This window comes from Macrotis lagotis, chromosome 8, assembly GCF_037893015.1.
Source record: "Macrotis lagotis isolate mMagLag1 chromosome 8, bilby.v1.9.chrom.fasta, whole genome shotgun sequence".
NCBI lineage: Eukaryota > Metazoa > Chordata > Mammalia > Peramelemorphia > Peramelidae > Macrotis > Macrotis lagotis.
In genome coordinates this window covers 135,296,093-135,314,209 of record NC_133665.1, presented here as the reverse complement: position 1 = coordinate 135,314,209, position 18,117 = coordinate 135,296,093, and the positions used below count along the sequence as shown (strand labels likewise).

The 18,117-nt window shown below is 48.2% G+C and overlaps 1 protein-coding gene across 2 annotated transcripts in view; it reads left to right on the top strand.

Annotated features, from left to right (window-relative positions):
* Positions 1-18,117, top strand: part of PLXNA1 (plexin A1) — a 297,154-nt gene that overhangs the window by 202,499 nt on the left and 76,538 nt on the right. For both annotated transcript variants that reach the window (XM_074198439.1, XM_074198440.1), the window contains exons 11-17: positions 10,202-10,298; positions 10,569-10,759; positions 11,788-11,939; positions 13,672-13,792; positions 14,423-14,559; positions 16,813-16,980; positions 17,869-17,962. In XM_074198439.1, coding sequence (XP_074054540.1) covers positions 10,202-10,298; positions 10,569-10,759; positions 11,788-11,939; positions 13,672-13,792; positions 14,423-14,559; positions 16,813-16,980; positions 17,869-17,962 — 960 coding nt within the window. The remainder of the gene's footprint in view (positions 1-10,201; positions 10,299-10,568; positions 10,760-11,787; positions 11,940-13,671; positions 13,793-14,422; positions 14,560-16,812; positions 16,981-17,868; positions 17,963-18,117) is intronic.

The window sequence follows — 18,117 nt, the reverse complement described above, 5'->3', positions numbered from 1 at the left end:
CTGGTACTTAACTCCTAGAGTCATTATGAGAATCAAATATGTAAGGCAAAGGCACCTAAGTGGTGCAGGGGTTAGAGAGCTGGACCTGGAGTCAGGAAGATTCGAGTTCAAATCCTGCCTCATAAACTTCCTAGTTGTGGGACCCTGGTCAAGTCACTTAACCCTGCTTGCCTCAATTTCCTCATCTGTCAAATGAGCTGGAGAAGGAAATGGCAAACCTTTCCTATATCTTAACCAAGAAAACCCCAAATAGGATCTTGCATCAAATGCAAAGCACTTTTCACACCTAAAAATTATCCTCATCCTCTTCATCCTGTCAGCCTGAAAGCCCTTGACCAGAGATTCAGTTATATTTACTCCAACATCCCTTTATTGAGTGCCTAGCAGAAATACAGAGAAAAATATTGGGGGGGGGGGGTCATGGGAGTGTGGATTTAATCAGAAGTTACTATAGATAGATGTCACTAAGCTGAAGAATCTGAAGCTCACCCAGGTGAAATAACTTGCCCAAGATCATTTGGGAGCAAGCAGCTGAGCTAAGATTTGAACCCAGGACCTTTGGATTTCTGAATTCCCTTTCCCAAATGTTCTTTCCATGACTCCCATGCTGCAAGCATGAGGAATGGTATGCAGACAAATCAATAAAAGGTAGGTCATTTGCAGAAGAAGAGAGAAACTATGGGGATATGAGAGGGTTCCCTGGAGGAGGTGTTGCCTGAACTAAGCCTAGAAATGTTTTCAACAGGCACATTCAATGAGGAAGCATGTTCCAAACATGGAAGACATGGGGACAGGGAGGAAGAACATGGCAATGTGAAGGGGAGGGTCAAGGCTAGGCAGGTAGCTTGGAGGCAGATTGAGGAGGGCTATAGATGCTCAGAATAAGGACCTCACAAAATAAAAGAATGAGTTTTGTTTTCTGCCCCTGTTTGTGAGGCCAGGGAAGTGTGGGCTATTGGGAGAAGGATTTTTATTAGCAGTGATTCAAAGAAGACGGGTTTTGCCCTCCAATGAGAACATCCACTTATGGAAAACCCTTCCATTCTGTGATGGGGCTACCCGAATGGGGAATCCCTATGAATGTGGTTTGTGCCCATGATCTGCCCATGCGTAGAATTACTCCAAATTTCAAGTTGGCCTTTTTGTGTGCAAATTGGGGGTTCCCCAAGCACAGGGGAAAGACTTTCAGGACTTAAAATATACGAAACCTAATTAAAAAAGACTTTTTTTTTTTTAGTTCAAGAGCAGTGATGTTGTTCAGTCATTTCAGTCATGTCTGATTCTTTGTGACCCATTTGGGATTTTCTTGGCAGAGAGACATGAGTGGTTTGCCATTTTCTTCTCTTGCTCATTTGACCTATGAGGAAACTGAGTGACTTGCCCAGGGTCACGTAGTTTATATAAGTGTCTGAAGCCAAATTGGGACTTAGGAAGATGAGGCTTCCTGGCTTCAGGTTCAACCCTCTGAGCAGTGTACCACCTGGCAGTCTTAAGAGTAATTTAGTCAGATATATGTAGTTTAAAAAAATCCAAACCATTAAAAAAATTTTAACTGATTTAGCAGATGGTTCGAGAGGCATTGTGGGACAGTGGAAATAATAACAATGACTAATGTTTATATGGAAGTTTAAGACTTACAATGCCCTTTGCACATATTGTATTAATGCCATTTATTATATGCATTTTATCCAACAGTATTCCTTAGAGGTGGGTACTATTATTGTCATCCCTACTTTATTGATGAATTAACTGAGGAAGCCAGAGTTTCCCTTAACTAGATGCCAGGGTCACCTAGCTCACCAAGGCAGGATTTGAACTCATCTTCCTACCTGCAGTCCCAGGATCATCTAGAGCTGTGGATGGAGTATTGAGAGACCTGGTTCTCAGGGCCAGCCCTTCCCCCAGGTGTTTGTATAACCAGCACATAGTAGGTGCTTCAGGAATTGCTGACTATGGCTCCAGGCATCTCCTTTCTTGATTTTCTCATCTGTCAAATGAAGGGAGTTTGACTGACTGGCTTCTGGTCCCTGTTACCAGGAACCTTCTGAGATTTGGTTAAATCTGTCCTGATGGAGTTTTCCCTCTGTTCTACCTGTTCTTACCTGGGAAGCCCTGGGGGAGAAGGTGCAAAGGATTGTTTAGAAGGGTGATTGATGAAGGAAGGAAAGGAGCTCTTACCCCCCTTTACCACCTTCACTGGCTCTAATCAGATGCTGCCAGCTTCCCTTTCACTTTGAGTCCATTGGCAGAGCCCCTGGATGAAAAAGACAAAAGGCAGTGCTGGCCCCCAAGAAGCTTACCTTTGAGTGCAGGCTGTCTGCTTGGATTTAATCTGGACTTTGTCTTGCTCTTGGCATTGTGGGACAGTGGAACAGGGCTGGATTTTGAGATGGAGGTCCTAGCTCATTGTGGAACAGTGGAACTGGGGTCCAAAGTACCTGGACCTCCCCAGGATGCTGGAACTCAGGGAACCTGAGTTCTCACTGAATGACTTTGCTGTTTGTTACCTAGGTGACCTGGCTCCTTTGTGCCTCAGTTTCCACATTAGTAAAACATCAGTCCAGATGTCTGGAGTGGTGGAGAGTTTGGTTATTCATCAGGAAAGTGAAGTGGGGTTTCAGGTTGCTTTCATTCCTCACTCTCTAAGTCCTTGAACCCTGCTTCACCTTCATCTGCACCCCACTTTCCAAGTCAGGGTGACTGGGAGAGCCCATCATCGTGACCCTTGGGAGATCTGGGTCCCTGGCAGTGTGATTGTGGGTAGGATTTTTCTCCCTCTATGAGCCTCAGTTTCCTTGCCTGTAAAATGGGGCTCCTGGTCCTCGGGCTGCCTACTTCTCCGAATTGTCCGGAGGATGCAGCTTCGGGAGCTCAGGCGGCCTGGCCTAGATGAGAGTATTCTCTCCCTTAGGGATGCTGACACTGGAGCGGACTGGGGACATCTCTGGGGCTGGGCTGCCCCCTGTTGTGTGCCCTCGGTGCAGGCCATCCCGGGGCACTGAGCCCCCGAAGGAAGGGCGGGGGGGCAGGAAGAAGCCCCCGGAGGAGCGCGGCCGCTCCTGCCACAGCCGCCACTGCGCCTCACCTTGCTTGTCAGGGCTTCGCCAGGCTGCCGAGGATTTCTGGGCTCCATAAATCATAGCCCCCCCTCCAAGAGCGGGGTCCTCGGCGAGCCCCAATTACGCAGCGAGGCACGAGGAAATGAGAGTCCCGGGCTCCAGCTCCAGAATTTCCTTGGGCCGCCTGCTCTCGCCCTCGGCCGCCTGGCTCTCTTTCTCCTGGCCGGGCCCGCATTTATCTTTCCTGCAGCAGTGTTTAAAGTGAAGAGGGAGTATCAGGAGAGTTTGATAGGATCCAATTAAATTCCTGCAGATAAAATAATGATGAATTGCAGTTGAGCCCCGGCGAGACACGATGTACATTACTTCAGTCCCCCAAGTACTGGAAAGGAGTTGAGGTCATCAGCTACAGAAAAATAGGACACAGCTGGAGAGGCCGGAGTTGGAGGGATCCCGGAGGGGAGGGGGCACGGGGGAGGGGGGAGCCGGGGTGTCTGGGGGGAGAGGCAGAGACCATGAGGGGAGGGGAGAGACGGAGACCATGAGGGGAGGGGAGAGACAGAGACCATGAGGGGAGGGGAGAGGCAGAGACGATGTGGGGAGGGGAGAGACAGAGACGATGAGGGGAGGGGAGAGACGGAGACCATGAGGGGAGGGGAGAGACAGAGACGATGAGGGGAGGGGAGAGGCAGAGACGATGAGGGGAGGGGAGAGACAGAGACGATGAGGGGAGGGGAGAGACAGAGACGATGAGGGGAGGGGAGAGACGGAGACCATGAGGGGAGGGGAGAGACGGAGACCATGAGGGGAGGGGAGAGACGGAGACCATGAGGGGAGGGGAGAGGCAGAGACGATGAGGGGAGGGGAGAGACAGAGACGATGAGGGGAGGGGAGAGGCAGAGACGATGAGGGGAGGGGAGAGACAGAGACGATGAGGGGAGGGGAGAGGCAGAGACGATGAGGGGAGGGGAGAGGCGGAGACCATGAGGGGAGGGGAGAGGCAGAGACCATGAGGGGAGGGGAGAGGCGGAGACCATGAGGGGAGGGGAGAGGCAGAGACCATGAGGGGAGGGGAGAGACGGAGACGATGAGGGGAGGGGAGAGACGGAGACCATGAGAGGAGGGGAGAGACGGAGACGATGAGGGGAGGGGAGAGGCAGAGACGATGAGGGGAGGGGAGAGGCAGAGACGATGAGGGGAGGGGAGAGGCAGAGACGATGAGGGGAGGGGAGAGACAGAGACGATGAGGGGAGGGGAGAGGCAGAGACGATGAGGGGAGGGGAGAGGCAGAGACCATGAGGGGAGGGGAGAGGCAGAGACGATGAGGGGAGGGGAGAGACGGAGACCATGAGAGGAGGGGAGAGACGGAGACCATGAGAGGAGGGGAGACACACAGAGATAGAGAGATTGAGAGAGACAGACAGAGAGGGGAGGGGAGGGGAGAGAAGAGGCAGTGCAGTATTGGAGGAGAGGGAAGGAGGGAAGAAAAGAGAGGGATACAGGGAAGAGAGATGGGAGGGAAGATGGGGGAGAGAAAAGAGGAAGAGGGAGAGAGGAGAAAGAAGAGGGAAGAAAGACAGAAGAGATGACATGGGAGGGGAAAGAAAGAGGAAGGAAGAGAGTGAAAAAAAAGGGAGCTGGAGTGAAGGAAATGTGTCTATATAAAGCAAGTATAATGATGTCTAGGTAACTGATGATGCCACTGGGGAAGAGGAAGGGAACAAGCAATTATTAAACTCTTACTGTTTTATTAGGCACTGAGCTAACTGCTTTACAAGTGTTATCTCAGGTGATCCTTTCAATGACCCTTCAAGGGAGGTGCTGTGGTTATTCTCATTTTCTCATTTCCCCTGACCCTTGGGGGCATCCAAAGTGCTCTCTTTCTCTCTATCCATCATCTGGTCTCAATGGAACTTCCCAACTGCCCTGGGAGGTAAGTGGCCTGAGCATCCATTGTATGGATGTGGGAGTTGAGACAAGAGAGGATAAGGAGGTGCCCTGGGGCTCATCCGGCTGACTACTCCTGGTCAGTTCAAAGCCTCATTCTCTCTTCATTCTCAAGATTTCAAGAACTTGTCCAACTTGGAGAGACAACATGTTTCCTCTTAGGTGTCCATAAGACAGACACAAGGGCATTGGGAAAGGGGAGGGGAGTGCTAATGAATGCTCTGTGTGTGTGTGTGTGTGTGTGTGTGTGTGTGTGTGTGTATTGTTTGTATAAGGAAAGGGTTATATGTGAGGGTGTGTGGATGTGGGTGTATGTAGAATGGTAAAGCCAGACCCCATAGACTCAATATGCAAGTGTGAGTGTTGTCTGTGTGTGGTGGGTAAGAGGTGGTACCTCTCACCCCCTCCAGTTTCTTTATGGAATGATTTTATAGAATTTTTATTTAAAAATCAATTTAAAATTGTTTATGTAGATGATTATTTATAGAATGACATTATTTATCATTTGAATTTATATGCCTACCCATTCTTTCCTGAGGGCAGGAGGAACTTCTTTGTTTCTTTTTTTCTTTGCCTCAGTAGCTCCTTGCACATAGTTAGTTAATAATAATGACGGTGATAATAATAATTAGTGGTTAAAGGGTGCTTTACAGCAAAATATTTTATAAATAGTCTCATTTCATCCCTGGGAGGCAATAAATCAATACTTTTTGAATGGACGTAATGTTTTGTGGGAATGAGTGACGCACACAAGTGTAAGACAATATAGGGATCAGCAAAACACTGGTGTGGAGAGGGAGGTTGGGCAGGGTGGTGCATAGGGGGACATAAGACAGAATGTGAAGAATAAAAGTGAGCTGGGATATGGCTCCTTCAAGAAGAGTTTTTCAGTCAGTCAACAAATCTGTTCTGAGCTCGTGTTTTTGGGCCAGATCGTTTACTAGGCACTAAGGATTTCAAGAAGGGCAAAAAATAATCCTTTGTCCCAAGGAAGTCTTGGGCTAATGGAATTCACATGGTAGGTGCTTAATAAATAATAAAAATGAATACACGTGCCCATGTTTATCTGCATAAACTTGTGTATAGAGAATGTGGTGAAGAGAAAAGTGTGTGATCTGAGTAAGTCAGAGGGAGGTGTGCAGGATGGAAGTGAGAGGACATGGGCGTTTTCACACACTGTGGAAGTGTGAGTGGTAGGAGCTGAATTATGGATGTATAGATGGTTGGCATCCTGTGTGAGCTCTGCAGAGGATGGGCTCACAGGGGATGGGTCCAATGGGAGACTGTGGGCCAGGACCTGAGGACTGGATGGACCCAGGGAAGGAAGGAGGAAGAAAAGGAGGAATGAAGGGCTACATGTGTAGGTATTGAATGGTGAGCAGACCCTCCTGGGAGACCAGTTTCAGAGAGAAGAATATGTAGGGAAATGGGGAGTGATCTTTGGGGGGATACATTGATGTCTCTGGAACTTCTTCCTCTGGCTTTCTGACTTCCCATGCCTTGAAGACAGAACTTTGATTCCGGACATTGTCATTCCCTCAGTCCCTCACTCAGATATACCTGGATATGGATGCTAGGAACCACTTTTGCAGTTATTGGATCTCATTATTCCATCCATAGATCTGAACTTTGAAGGGACTTTAAAAATCATCTGGTCCCATCTTGTCAAACTCAAATGGAAAGGGATTCCTCCAGGGGGCTGCTTATTGACTTAGAAAACTACAAATTAACATCATCTATATTGTAATGTTTTTTTTTTTTATTTGTTCTGTTAACCTTTCCCAAGGTTCTATCCTGATCTGTTCTGTAGGTTTTTGAGTTTGATACCTCTGACTTAGTCTAACCTTCACATCTGACTTAGGAGCAAAGAGACATTTACTGTTTTTGTTGTCATTTTTCATCCCATCCAAATCTCTGTAACCCCTTCTTGGCAAAATAATGGAGTGGCTTGCCATTTCCTTCTCCAGCTCATGTGTGAGGAAACACAAGGTGAAGTGATTTGCCCAGGGTCATATAGCAAGTTAGTGTTTGAGACTGAATTTGAACTCGGTTCTCTGACTCCAGGGCCTGTGCTCTATCCATTGCAGCACCTAGCTGCCTTCCCCAGGGTCAGTAAAGGGAAGCACCCAGATTCATCCACAGGTCCTCTGACTCCCAGGGCCCTCTCTTTTCTCAAGGAGATAAGCTTCTCACCTGCATCACTAAGGGTTAATACAGGACACCCCCCCAGCCCCATTGTAGTTCATTTCTGGGGGAAACCAAAACCATGAGATGCAAGAAAGCTTGGTAGACAGCGACAGGCTGGATGACTCCAGCTTGGCCCGGCCCCAAATGAGACGTGTCAGAATACAAATTGGAAATGCCAGTTTCAGTTAGAGACCTTCACTGCCCATCGATCAGCTGGGCTTCACCGGACCCTCTCCCCACTCCCTTCTCCTCACCACCAGACCCTCCAGATACTACCACCACCTCCTGACGGGACCTCCTCCCTACCAGGTGCTCCCATATCCTCATTGGACCTCAGTCTACCTTCTTCACTTACCGAGGGTGGCTCACCCCCTATTTTTGCCCCTCTTATCTCTTTCTGGCTTGTTTCTACCCTCAGTTATTTTTTTAATATTTATTTAAGGTGATGGGGTTAAATGACTTGCCCATGGTCACACAGCTAGGCAACTATTAAGTGTCTGAGGTTGGATTTGAACTCAGGTCCTCCTGACTCCTAAGTCAGATATGAAGGTTAGACTAGTGTCCCCTGTTATTTCAATGTGAAGTTTTTCTCACTTGTTTTCTGTGTAATAGAACCCTGGAATGGTAGAGACAGAAGAAGGGAGCCTAAAGATGCTCTTAGTTTTTAAACTGGGTCATGTGAACTGTTTTCTCTTCTTTTGTGTTTTGTCATTTGAGGACTATATTTCAATATAATTAGTTTCCTTTGCAATCCTCTGAATTTTATTTTATGCATTTAAAAACATTATTCTGGGAAGTATCCTTCAGTTTCAGAAAACTGTCCAAGAGGGTCCATGACACAAAAATCAGTAAGAATTCCTGATCTGGGATCAACTAGGTGGTGCAGTGGATAGAGAGCACAGGTCCTGGAGTCGACCTCAGACACTTAATAATTACCTCACTGTGTGACCTTGGACAAGTCACTTAACTCCATTGCCTTAAATAAATAAAATTAAAAAAAAAGAATTCCTGCTCTAAGCCATTGCCCTCATTTTATAGATGAGGAATCTGAGGCCTCCTGCTTTATGCCATAGTCAAACCTGGCTACCTACCATGTCCCAAATACTCCCTTCTTCCATGTCAGAATCTTTAAAGACCCCAACTTAACTTGAGGCATTTTCATAAAGCTTCCTCTTCTGTCTTCAAGCCATTTCCTCATCACAAAATGAGGATGTTGGATTTGATGTCCTTCCAGCCCTAAATCCAGTTTTTTCTTGGGTCCCCCAGCCCTCCCCACCAGGCCCTCTCCCTCCTCTGGACTCACATAGCAGTTCTCACCCACCCCTCTTGAGCCTGGAGCCTAGTCTCCACTGCATCACTGCTTCTGGACAGCTAGCCTGGAAGTGTCCTGAGGGCAGGCAGGGACTGTCTGGCTAAGTTTTCATGTCCTAGTTCTCTTTGAGAGGGAAGGATACGAATGCCGATCCTCGCCTTTGGTGTTCTCTTCCCTGTCTCTCGTTTTCTGTCCTGTCCAGGGCTTGGCCTTGAATGTTCTCCATCCTTGCTCTTGGAATTCCTGGCTTCCTCTAGGGCCTCTTTCATATGTCATTTCTTCCAAGAGTTTTTTTGCAAGCCTGTTCCCGTTCCTTTCTTTGACCCTCTGGTACTGGTGTCCTAAGGGGAAAGAAGAAAGGGAAGAATTTTCAAGGAGGTGGTGAGAGAGAGAGCTATCTCAAGGCTTCTTCCTAAGCTGGAGAATTATGAGCCCACACCTCAGTGAGGAAGAAGATAATGTGTTGGGAGAACAGTGAGATAGCTTGTCTTCCTGGGATGGGAGACACTTAGGAGGGAGCCAGACTTGAAAGTGATGGTGGGCTCCCTTGTGGGGGCCTTGACTATCAGTGTGGAGAGTCAGGGCTCTATGCAGGAGCTGGAAGATGCACCTTTATCTGGGATAGACTTTAGAAGTCATGGAGGCAGGGGCAGCTATGGTATGCCGAATAGAGTACTGACCCTGGTGTCAGGAGGATTTCAGTTCAGATCCAGCTCTTTCTAGCTGTGTGACCCTGGACAAGTCACTTGACCCTGGTTATTTCTCTTTTTTATTTTTTTTTTTTTGCAAGGCAAATGGGGTTAAGTGGCTTGCCCAAGGCCACATGGCTAGGTAATTATTAAGTGTCTGAGACCGGATTTGAACCCAGGTGCTCCTGACTTCAGGGCTGGTGCTTTATCCACTGCGCCACCTAGCCGCCCCAACCCTGGTTATTTCTCAAAAAAAACAGTCTATATAACCTAATGACAGGCAACATAAGGTCCAGTGATTTGCCTAGGGTCACACAGTCAGTAAAGGTCTGGGTTGGGTCTAACCCAGGTCTTCCTGACTGTAGCATTAGCTGAGCTGCCTTGTCAGTGAAGAACCACATCCATTTGCACAGGAGCTCACAAGAAGTATTCCAAGCCTCCCTTCCCTGCAGAGATTCTCCACAAGACTGACCTAGGTAGGAAAAGACTGAAGGAGCAGAGTCAGGGCCTTCCAGTGATTAGGAAATTCCCCTAACATAAGGAAGGGTCACTCTTTAGAGAAACGGGTCAAGGTGGGAAGCTGGGGTAGGGGCAGATCTGCTGCCGTCCAGTTCTATGGGTGGGTCAGCTGCTAGCCAGACTTTAAAGTCAAGGGGAGCTGCTGAAAATGAGGGAGTTAGCACTTTGTTTGAACTCAAGTGGCTTCAGGGAAAGTGGAGAGTCTTTTGTTTGGGGAGTGTGCCCACCCTGCTGAGGCTGGGAGCACAGTCAGCCTGGCTAGAGCCTGGACAGAAAGTGACCCTGGGGCGACTGACTCCAAAAACTCAACTTAGAGGAGAATCAGAAAAGCCTCTGGGTCAGGGGTGCAGGGATGAATTCACACCTTGGGAGCCTTCTGACCCCAAATCATTCAGAGCTTCCCTTCTGGGGGCTCTGGAGCACTTGGTTCAACCCAGCATCAGTCACCCACCTTCCTGACTAGGTGCTCTCTTTATCCCCTCCTGCAGTACACCTATGAAGGGAATGACATCAGTGACCTGCCCGTCAACCTCTCCGTGGTGTGGAATGGCAACTTTGTCATTGACAACCCCCAGAACATCCAAGGTGAGTGGAGGGACCTGCACCCCAAGCTGACCATGACCTCCATCTTCAGGGGAGAGCTTTTAGGGGGAAGAATTAAGAAATTACCAATGGATGAGCCTCACAAAGACCCTGGGATGGTAGAACAACAGGATTGATTTGTAAGGGACAAGAGGGGTCAGGTCAGCCCAGCTCTACCAGCTCAATCCTGTCCACCTCCCTGTCCTAAGCAGGCTTGGGAGAAAAATGTCAGGGGCCTTCTCTGACCCCTGCTTATCTTCTTCTGGTCTTCAGCTCATCTGTATAAGTGTTCTGCCCTTCGTGAGAGCTGTGGGCTCTGCCTCAAAGCAGACCCACGATTCGAGTGTGGCTGGTGTGTGGCTGAGAAGCGATGCTCCCTGCGCCACCACTGCCCTGCCCCAGACGTTGGCTGGATGCACGCCAGTAGTGGCAACAGCCGATGCGCAGACCCTAAGATCCTCAAGGTAGGACGGGGCTCCTGGAAAGAGCAGAGGGAAGGGAGGAGGAGGGGAATGGCAGTGGGAATCATGATTGTGATAAAGGTCCAGGATGAGGATGATGAAGAAAGGGAGGGTCATGTGGGGATCCTAGAGGCAGATGGTGAAAAGGGAGGGCTAATTGGAGCTGCTGAATCCTCAACTTGACAATTCCCATCCACAGACTGAGCCAACCCCTAACCAGAGACTGAGCTCTATTTTTGGTTGCAGATTGACCCACTAGTCCTTGCCACGTACTGACCACTGATCCTATCCACAGACTCATCCCTACTATTTGGTCATAGTTTCACCACAAACTATAGTTACAGGGTGACTCTCCTGATTTCTATGACTATATTCTGATCACAAGCATTGGTCACAGGCTGACCCCTAATCCAGGCCATAGACTGACCCTTAACCCTGAAAACCAGCTAATCCTGTTTCACCAATTATCTATTATACAAAAGAGAGTGTCCTTGTTCACATGATGAGAATTAGGATTCTCTCCATTCAGTCTTTCTGTCTCCTGTCCCTCACTTGGGACATGACCATGAACCTGTTCATGCCCCAGTGGTATGAGTCAGACCCCAAGCTGGATGTACATGCTGTGCTTTAGGAGCATCCCTGAGATTCCATGAACATGCCCAAGGTCCCGAACCATGCTTCCTTTCTACATGCAGTTGTTACTAAGAGAAAACCAGAGGGGAAGACAGAATTCATCACATCCTTCTAGAATGGTTTTGTCTTTTCTCGGGAGGCCAAGTCTCAAACCAAATAAATGACACATGGACCACATTTCACTGGACATCTCATCTTCTCTAACCATAGCCCACCTGCCCATCCTGATCCTCAATAAATTTGTGGCCTTCGCCTTAAAACTGACCCACTTTTTGAGCCCTGCCCCCTGTGGCACTATTACCAAGCCCCAGCCCTCATCTGATCACACAAACCATGCTCTGCTAATCCCTTGGCCTCGCCCCAAGGTGATATCATTGCTCCTTTTCCTTTCTCCTCAGCTTTCACCAGAGACGGGCCCTCGGCAGGGCGGTACTCGACTCACCATCACTGGTGAGAACCTCGGCCTGAAGTTTGAGGACGTGAGGTTGGGTGTACGTGTGGGAAAGGTGATCTGCAATCCCATCGAGAGTGAATATATCAGTGCTGAGCAGTGAGTGGGGGCAGTGGGTTAGGGAGGAGGGGGACTGATATATGATGGAGAAAAGGTCCTTAGTGCACTGGAGCTCTTGGAGCCCCTGAGTCAAATCCTAGGGAGGAATATGATTTAATGATTAATAACAGCCCCTCACATTCATTAAGTCTGTATCCTTCCCAAAGTCCTTTTGCGTGTGTTGCTTCATTTTATCCTTGCACCAAATTGTGATGATGGCAGGGCAAGAAATAATGCATCCATTTTACAGGTGAGAAAATTGAGGCTCAGAGAGTTGAAATTACTTGTCTAATGAGTTAGTACAAGAGCTAGAATTAAAATGCAGATCTCTTAACTCCCAATTTAGAACTTTCTTGAGGGTAGTAGAAAGAACAACAGATATGTCTGAAGACCTGTATGTGAATTCTGATTGCTATTGACTGTTATAACGGTGACCATGGGGAAGAGCTCTGCAGGCTTCCCCTTAACAGTTATAAAATGGGCACATGAACATTGACCCCTTCCATTTACCCTGTCTCTATCTTGTCTGTCTCCTTTTTAGGATATGAACCCCTTGAGGGAAGGTGTAATTGTATTTGTACATAATAAGAACTAAAAATGTGTAACTGAGGACTGTCCCAATTGCCTCTTGGAGATATTGGGTGAAAAGGAGCTTTGTAGACCCTAAAGCAGTATGGAAATGGAAATTTTTATTGTTGTTTTGTCATTTATAATTATTATTCATTATTTCCATTGACCCGGCCACTTTCCTTTGAGATTGGAGGTATTTGATTTCAGTTGATGACCAGGCAGGCCCTAGAAAGAGGCATGGATGAGGGTTACATTTTGCCAGTGGTTCTCTTTTCTTCATGGAACTGAAGGCCCTGCCTCTTCTGGGAGGCCTGGACTCCAACTCAGGTTGGCCAGTATTTCCTAGAGTATTCTCCACTCGTTCAAACCTTCAAGTTGCTGGAATGTAGATCAGAGATTATCTCTTCCAACCCTGTCATTTTCTAGAGAAGTGAAATGACTTGTCTGAGATCACTCAGAACATACATAGTAAACCTATGATACCCAGTAGACACTTAATAAATGCTCATTTTTTGAGTGAGCTCGGATTCAAACTCGGATCCTCTGACTTAAAATTTCCCACTCAATGTAGTATTTCTCACTGGCTTTATTTATAAAGGATGAATGGACATCTTGGTTTAGGTGGGGAGAGGACTGGGCCTTGAAAAGGTTAGCAGAGTTGCTTTTAAGTTTTGCCCAGTTTGCAAGGGGTCAGCCTGAGAGCGAATGGACGCTCAGGAGGGCCTGGTGGAGGCAGTACTGGACTTATTCAACACCTCCTCTGACCCTTGCTAGTGGCCACTTCCCTCATCTGCAAAATGACAGGATTGAGCTGGGTGACATCCCTTCTGGCTCTAGGACCCGAGAGAAGCCTTTGCTCCACCCTGAGCCGAGGCAACACTCCTCTTCTGGCCACAACATCAGGAAGGAATGGAAAGAATAGAGTCAGAGGTTCTGAGTTCAAGTCCTGGATCAACCATTATTTCCTTCCTTTGTGCCCATAATAAGTCACTTGACTTCTGGACATTAGTCTTCCTATGTGTAAAATGAGTGGGGTTGGGCCAGATAATCTCAGAGGTCTTCCCTGGCTTAGGTCTCCACTCCCAGGCTCTTGTTTCTCCACCCTGGCCCCACTCTCTTCTCTCTGAGAACCAGTAGCAGGGACTGCCTTGGTTTCCCCCAGGATCGTCTGTGAGATCGGAGATGCGAGCCCCGGCCGAGCTCACGATGCCCTGGTGGAGGTGTGCGTGCGAGACTGTTCCCCTCACTACCGTGCCATGTCCCCCAAGAGGTTCACATTTGTGGTAAGTCATTCCTTTCTTCCTCTCCCCACTGGGGTCCCCAGCATCTGGATCTGAGAGGAATCTCAGCAACTCAAGGCTGAGGTCTGGAAGAGGGAGGGGACTGGCCTGGTCACCCTGTTTGTTCTTAGCAGAACTGAGATTAGAACCCAGGTCAAGCGACAACCAGCCCCATCCTTCCCTTACCATGACATACTGTCTGGAGTATATTCTTAGAGTTCTCAATGAGGGAGGAAGCCAACTACCTCCAGACTTATTACTTCAGATGGAGTTTCACTAAGCAGGGAAATATAAAAATAAACCTGCCCTGCATTGGTACAGACTGGTATATTTTTCCCAGTATATTTACTGTTCTATATGAAAGGAAGATACACATGGAAGAACCTGCCCATTTATATAACGGGGAGACTTTCAGGCTAGAGTATTGAGTGACTACCCTGGGGCTGCACAACTTTCCTCAAAGGGGCACAGTCCAGTCTTTGTTCTTAGGGGGTCTTAGAGTTTGATTTGTTGTGGAACCCTCCTCCCCAACTTCATCCCCCTCTCCCCACCTACTCTTGAACTGGGGTCTCAGTGAGTGTCTCCTTCCAGAGTACCCAGAAATCTTCCCTGACCTCCTCCTTTTCTCTGCAGACCCCCACCTTCTACCGGGTGACCCCTGCTCGCGGTCCACTCTCTGGGGGCACCTGGATTGGTATTGAGGGAAATCACTTGAACGCTGGCAGTGATGTGGCTGTCTCCATCGGAGGCCGGCCCTGCACTTTCTCTTGGTATGTTGAACAGTGGGCATGGGGGCTCACTGCAGGAAGAATGGGGGGGGGGCTGCAGTCAACTGATGTGGGCAGGTTGGGGGTGCGTCTTAGGGCTGTCATGACAACCACAGAGACGCTCTTGTTGGGGAAAGCTGCCATGTCGAACCTGGGTTAGGGGGAGCTATCACCATGGAAACTCAGAGGAGGGGGAAGGTTGCCATGGAAACCCCAGGGATAGAGGAGGGGAGGCAGCTAGGGATGGGGAAGGCTAGAGGCAGGGCTACGCCAGAAGCCATCAGACAAGACCGAGGGAAGTGGGGGAGCAGGGTCTCTGACAGTCTGGGTCATGAGGGGGCCCAACATGGAGAAGGGCAGCAGTGGGAGGGGGTTAGGCTGGGATTGTGAGAGCACTTCAGTTCCAGTCAGCTTTTGGATTGGCTCAGACCCAGTCACTCTTTTCCAGGAAAAATGAATCTGGGGGAAAAAGTATTTAAATTTTTGTGGTTTTTTTTTTAAGAGAGAAAAAAAGAAATGTTAACAAAAGCCCCTAGGCTCGAAGTGGATAATTTTTAGATTAGGGATGATAATGGAGCGGCTCTTTAAATATTTTCCTGCGGTAATTACCAGTTATCAGCACTAATCATTGCTGTTTGCAGCAGCCCAGGGCCGGCGCAGAGATGCTGGCATCAGTTTGGGAGGGGTGTGTGTCTGTGCTGGTACCTCCCTCTCTGTGCCTACACTGTTGGTACAGTTAAGCCTTGATTACCTGCAGCTGCTTAGGGGAGTGATGGAGTATCTGAGGGGTGAACTTTTGGGTTCAACCCTTGTGTCTTGGAAACCTTTCTGTCCTTGGTGAGGGAGTGAGAATGATTCTGTCCAGTCCATCCCCATTGTGGGGGGAAAGTGGTGTGTGTGTATGCCTGTCACTCTTTGTGTATATCTTGGAAAGAGAATTGTTAATGGAAAGAATAGAGAGTCCACACAGTTGAATTATAGAATAGAGACAGAAGGGACCTTAGGGATCATTCAGTTCAAATACCTCATTTGACTAATCAAAAAACTGAGGAAGGATCAGAGACAGGAAGAAACTCCAGACCTCTGGCTTGATAACTGAATGGGGTACCAAGGTGTCCCTTCCATGTTGCCATGCTCTAGAGGGAAAATAAAGAGGCTGATAGCAGAGATACTGGGAATGAAAGAGAGGAGGACTCATCAGGAACGAAAACCGAAGGGAAGTGTGACCATCAGAGGAGACCAAGAGAAATCCTGGCTTCCCTTCCCAACTTTCCCAGCTCAGGTGGAAGCAGAGGTGACGTGAAGAGCTCAGGCTCCAGAAAGAGATGGGTGAGGAAGGTGATCAGGAAAGTAGAGGGGGTGAAGCTTTGGATGGAGCTGACCTTTCCTGTCCAAAAGAAGATTCAGTCCAGGATCTTGAACTTTCCTACCAGCAGGGAGTTCTAAGGGACCATTGATGGAAAATGGCAGATAGCATGTTTGGACTCTCCCGATCAAAGCACCCTTCCACCAGAATCATAGTTTAGTGCACCTTTTCTAGGGTTTTTCTGGGTAAACCATCATACAGTACTAAAGCATATACTGTTTTTTTTAAATTTTATTTTATTTAAGGCAATGAGATTAGGTGACTTGCTCAAGGTCACACAGCTAGACAATTCTTAAGTGTCTGAGGCCATACTTGAACTCAGGTCCTCCTGACTCCAGGGCTGGTGCTCTGTCCACTGTACCACCTAGCTGCCTCTTTTTTTTTTAAGGTTTTTGCAAGGCAAATGGGGGTTAAGTGACTTTCCCAAGGCCACACAGCTAGGTGATTATTAAGTGTCTGAGGCTGGATTTGAACCCAGGTACTCCTGACTCCAGGGCTGGTGCTTTATCCACTGCGCCACCTAACTGCCTCTTAAAACATAAACAGTTTATATATTTTTTTGGGGTCCCCAACCTAGATGCTGTAATATTATCCCACTGAAATATATTAATCTACTTAATTATTTTTATGGGAATATGCAGAGTAAATGGCAGAATTCATTTCCATACATTTTGAATAGGAAGAGGGTAAGGGGTGCAGGTGGCCCCCAATCAGGTCTAATATCCTTATTTTATGGATGAGGAAACTTTGGCCCAAGAAGTCCAGTGGTTTGTCCACAGCTGCCCGGTTTTAGGGACCAAACTTCATATCCAAACTCTGGGAATCTGACTCCAGAACCGACGCTCTTTCCCCCTAGATCTGCTGACTTTTCTCTGTTCTTTTTTCCACAGGAGGAATTCGCGGGAAATCCGCTGTCGTACCCCTCCAGGCCAGAACCCTGGTGGTGCTAGCATTGTCATCAACATTAACCGGGCTGAACTCAGCAACTCTGAAGTGAAGTACAATTACACCGAGGACCCCACCATCCAGAAGATCGACCCTGAGTGGAGTATTAACAGGTAGAGGGGAGAGAGAGGAGCTACCTCTGGACCTCAGCCAGCAAAACTGGGGAGGGGGTTGGGGGCCAAGTTTGCAGACTTGGAGGCAGGACAATGAGGTTCAAGTCCCACCTAGTCTGCATTTTAACTGGATAACTCTGTTACTGCCTCAGTTTCTTCATCTGTAATTTAAGGGGGCTGAACTAGATTGCTTCTAAGGGTTCCTCCACCTCCAAATCTAGTATCCTCACAAATTCTGGGCAGGGGAACCTGTCCCTTGACCTCGGGAATTGTTAGTTGGTATTTTGGAGTAGGGATAGCATGGGCTCTTGAGGCAAGGGGGTAGTCCCTGCCCCTTATGCAGTCCTTTCTTCTGTGTGTGTGATTCCTATCTGAAATTAGTGCCAAGAAGAGCATTTATCTCTGCAAATGAGTGCATATATTGTCCCAGTCAGAAAACAGGTCTTGAGTAATTCTTCATGTTTGGGGGCAGTCAGGATCCCAAAAGCTCAACTCAAACCAAGTATTATAGATCTGCTCTGTTTGGGTGCCTGCACGTCAGTTCCTTCTCCTTCATCAGATGGTCTTTCCTCTGGTTTATCTTTAATTGTCTTATCTCACACTATGTATTTTAATCTAAATCATCTCGAGTCTTTCTGGAAGTAGGCCTGGTACAATGGAGCAGCAACATAGATAAATGGACAGCAGCTTGGTCCTGCTGTACCAGTTGGAATTCCAAGCTGTGGTAGATTTTTGGGGGAGGGAGAGACAGAGTCAGCCTAGCTTGGCTGCTTTCAAAGCCAGTGACTGGTCCAGGAGGAGCTAAAGTCTGATCTAGCGGTGGGAGAGTCTGGAGGGAGTACAGAGTTCACCCTTCCAGGATGACCCCTCTATCCCTCTGGCCTCCAGTGGCGGGACGCTCCTCACAGTCACGGGCACCAACCTGGCCACCGTCCGAGAGCCCCGGATCCGGGCCAAGTACGGCAGTGCCGAGAGAGAAAGTGTGAGTATTCACCCCTAAATGCAGACCTGACCTGGGGCTGTGGGTACCTGCTCCCCTCTTCCTTCTCAGCTCTATTGCCTTCCAGTCTGTGTTGTGTGTTATAACTGACTATGTGAGTCACCCTGTGTGTAAACTGGAATAACCTCCAGAGCCAG